General features: G+C 42.5%; 1 protein-coding gene across 1 annotated transcript; it reads right to left on the bottom strand.

Annotated features, from left to right (window-relative positions):
• Positions 1–432: 432 nt before the first annotated feature.
• LOC116199761 (polyubiquitin) lies at positions 433–3,174 on the bottom strand. Its single transcript, XM_031530237.1, has 2 exons — positions 3,017–3,174; positions 433–2,046 (listed from the first exon to the last, which is right to left on the bottom strand). Exon 2 carries the CDS (start codon positions 2,044–2,046, stop codon positions 673–675), a length of 1,374 nt encoding a protein of 457 aa, XP_031386097.1. The 5' UTR covers positions 3,017–3,174; the 3' UTR covers positions 433–672.
• Between the last annotated feature and the right edge of the window lie 442 nt (positions 3,175–3,616).

Here is a 3,616-nt window from a genome sequence, read left to right as displayed (position 1 = left end):
TTTACTCAACAAGTTCTTAAAGTTTTATACGAGCATCATCTACATTAAGTTGAATGCTCTCTTTCCATATTTTTTTTAAGTTTCTATCTAGTTTTAAAATTATTTTTAATTCACGAAACGTCATTAATCTTCAATTGCCATAATATAGTTCATATATCCGATAATTTGTATTATGGAGGAATATTACTGGAGAAGGAATAACTAAATATTTGCATATATAAGAGTTAAAATGATTTGAAATTTAATATAATTTAATAAGTTTGCAATATTATTTTATCATGAAATTAAACCGTAACAACACAAGAGATTTTTTTTTTCTAGTATTAAAGCTTAAGGAGAGTTCTAACTCTTTTAGCCCCATGTCAACTAAAGAAGAATTTTAGGAAGACTTTAAAAAAAAAAAAAAAAGTACAGCGAAGTTGCAAGAATCTGTATCAGCAGAGCAACAAAACATCAATATAAATATAGAGCAGCCATTGAATATCTTGCATAGACAGATGCATATACATAGAAGAGAGCTTTATTCAGAACTGCCTAATATCATTCACCATAATGCTGAAGAGTCTTACCAACTCAATTCATTTTAATCCAATTCGCAACCGAGAATAAACCAAGCATAACCACCTCACGATTTGATAAGGACTCGATCAACCTGCAACCCATTAGACAAACCTAGAAACCACCACGGAGACGGAGGACAAGGTGGAGGGTCGACTCCTTCTGGATGTTATAGTCTGCAAGGGTGCGACCATCTTCAAGTTGCTTCCCAGCGAAGATCAGCCTCTGCTGATCCGGGGGGATGCCCTCCTTGTCCTGAATCTTTGACTTGACATTATCGATGGTATCAGAACTCTCGACCTCCAAGGTGATGGTCTTCCCAGTCAAGGTCTTCACAAAGATTTGCATGCCACCCCTAAGACGGAGCACCAAGTGAAGGGTCGACTCCTTCTGAATGTTGTAGTCAGCAAGGGTTCTCCCATCCTCAAGCTGCTTCCCAGCAAAGATCAGCCTCTGCTGGTCCGGGGGAATACCCTCCTTGTCCTGAATTTTCGCCTTAACATTGTCAATAGTGTCTGAGCTCTCAACCTCCAAAGTGATCGTCTTCCCGGTCAGGGTCTTGACGAAGATCTGCATGCCTCCTCTCAAACGGAGGACCAGGTGAAGAGTGGACTCCTTTTGAATGTTGTAGTCGGCAAGGGTCCTACCATCCTCAAGCTGCTTGCCGGCAAAGATAAGTCTCTGCTGGTCCGGTGGGATCCCCTCCTTGTCCTGAATTTTCGCCTTGACATTGTCAATGGTGTCCGAGCTCTCAACCTCCAGGGTGATTGTCTTCCCTGTCAGGGTCTTAACAAAGATCTGCATGCCTCCCCTCAAGCGGAGGACCAGGTGAAGGGTGGACTCCTTCTGGATGTTATAATCTGCGAGGGTCCTCCCATCCTCGAGCTGCTTCCCTGCAAAGATGAGCCTCTGCTGGTCTGGGGGAATCCCCTCCTTATCCTGGATCTTGGCCTTGACATTGTCTATGGTGTCGGAGCTCTCCACCTCAAGGGTGATGGTTTTCCCGGTCAGGGTCTTCACAAAGATCTGCATTCCTCCCCGCAGACGAAGCACCAAGTGGAGGGTGGACTCCTTCTGAATGTTATAGTCAGCAAGAGTTCTTCCGTCCTCGAGTTGCTTCCCAGCAAAAATCAACCTCTGCTGGTCCGGGGGGATTCCTTCCTTGTCTTGAATCTTGGCCTTAACATTGTCAATTGTATCAGAGCTCTCTACCTCGAGCGTGATGGTCTTACCGGTGAGGGTCTTCACAAAAATTTGCATGCCACCCCTCAACCGGAGGACCAGGTGGAGTGTGGACTCTTTCTGGATGTTATAATCGGCCAAGGTGCGGCCATCTTCGAGCTGCTTACCAGCAAAGATGAGCCTCTGCTGGTCCGGGGGAATTCCCTCCTTGTCCTGGATCTTGGCCTTTACATTATCGATGGTGTCGGAGCTCTCAACCTCAAGGGTAATGGTCTTACCAGTAAGGGTCTTTACGAAGATTTGCATCTGCAGATCCCAACACAAGCATTAATTAAAACTTCAACATAAAAAAAGGGTTCATAACCAACAAACTTTCCACATTTTAACAATTCAAGAACTAACTTTTCTCCTTATCCTAAAAATACATAAACTTTCGATTTGATAACAGTTCTAGCACGGCGTCAAATTTTTCGTTAATATCCCGATTCCAGCGGGTGGAGCCACGACCTCGGCCATCACCCTTGATTGGGGTCGCTGGCGCCCTCCTCCCGATTGGGATCGCCGGCACCCTCTGTGACCTCGATTCCATCCAAATTAACGAAAAATTTGACGTTGTACTAGAACTGTTATCAAATTGAAAGTTTATGCATGTTTAGGTTAAGGAAAAATAAATTCGTGTTAAAATTGTTAAAATGTGAAAAGTTTGTACTTCTTTTGTTATTAATCCCATAAAAAAATAAAATTCACAACTTTGCACGATTATTGCTCCAGATATAATTCGCATCAGAAGAACCAAATCAAACGATTCAACAAGGCAGCCAAATATCAAGAGAACATCAGAAAGACCAAGCTTTGATGTAATTGTTGAACTATACACAAGAAAAAAAAAACCATAATTTCTACAAACTTGATCAAGCAGGGGTCTCGGAGTGGAGGTTTATCCATCCATACTGCCAAATATGGAATCAATTAAACCAAATAATCAAGAGATCTGCTTCCATCGATCAGGATAATCAGATCTACGGATCAGACAGGACGATTATACAACCAATTAAGCCGACAAGATCAACTCAACCAACAAGATCAAAGAGAAACCATTCAATTAAGCCAACAAGATCAACTCCGCCAACAAGATCAAAGAGAAACCATTACAATCTCCCAAATCAAGAAAACAAAACCCCAGATCCCGAAACGGACCGATCGACCAAGAGCTCAAGAGCCGAATCAAGTACACAATCAGGCAAGCGAAAAGAAAGAGGAACAGAAGAAGGATTACCTTGAAGAGATTTGAAAAGGCTTCAGAGACTTTCGGGAGAAAAGGAAGAGATTTAGATTAACTTTCGTATCTATTCGACGAACAGCCACCCTGCATAACCCCCTCATTTAATAGCACGGGGTGCCGCCTCAAATTGCGTAGGTTTCCATCCTTGCCCTTGCCAACATGCCAAGGTAATGTTCTTCCCAGGTGTGTTTTCGGTAAATCAGGTATTTGGTTAGGCCCACGCGCTTTTCTGGAGAGTGCGCGAAGCGCGAGATCGTTTGGTCGCGGTCGTTGGCGCGGACTGGTCACGTACACCCAGTTGCCGCCGGAGACGGGAATTTTTAGGCTGCCGTTAGCATTGGGTTAACGTCACCTGTCGACTCTCGTTTTTCTACTTTCCTTAGGCCAATAATTAATTCCCCGGCCACCCATATTTTAATTTGATTATAGGTCCTTTTGCTAAGTAATTTCATTAGGTCATATTTAGGCTCCATTTTGATTCAAAGTTAAAATTTCAAAATTTTAACTTTAACTCAACACACTATACAACAAAAACACATATTTCTCAAGTCAAAAATTTTAACTTTAACTTTAACTCAACACACTATATAACAA

Source organism: Punica granatum, chromosome 3 (assembly GCF_007655135.1).
Source record: "Punica granatum isolate Tunisia-2019 chromosome 3, ASM765513v2, whole genome shotgun sequence".
Taxonomy (NCBI): domain Eukaryota; kingdom Viridiplantae; phylum Streptophyta; class Magnoliopsida; order Myrtales; family Lythraceae; genus Punica; species Punica granatum.
The sequence above is the reverse complement of the archived record's forward strand: the minus strand, read 5'-3'. Positions and strand labels throughout refer to the sequence as shown.

Excerpts from the sequence above, each read along its gene's own strand:
- LOC116199761 (XM_031530237.1), bottom strand. The coding sequence starts at position 2,046 with ATGCAAATCTTCGTAAAGACCCTTACTGGTAAGACCATTACCCTTGAG.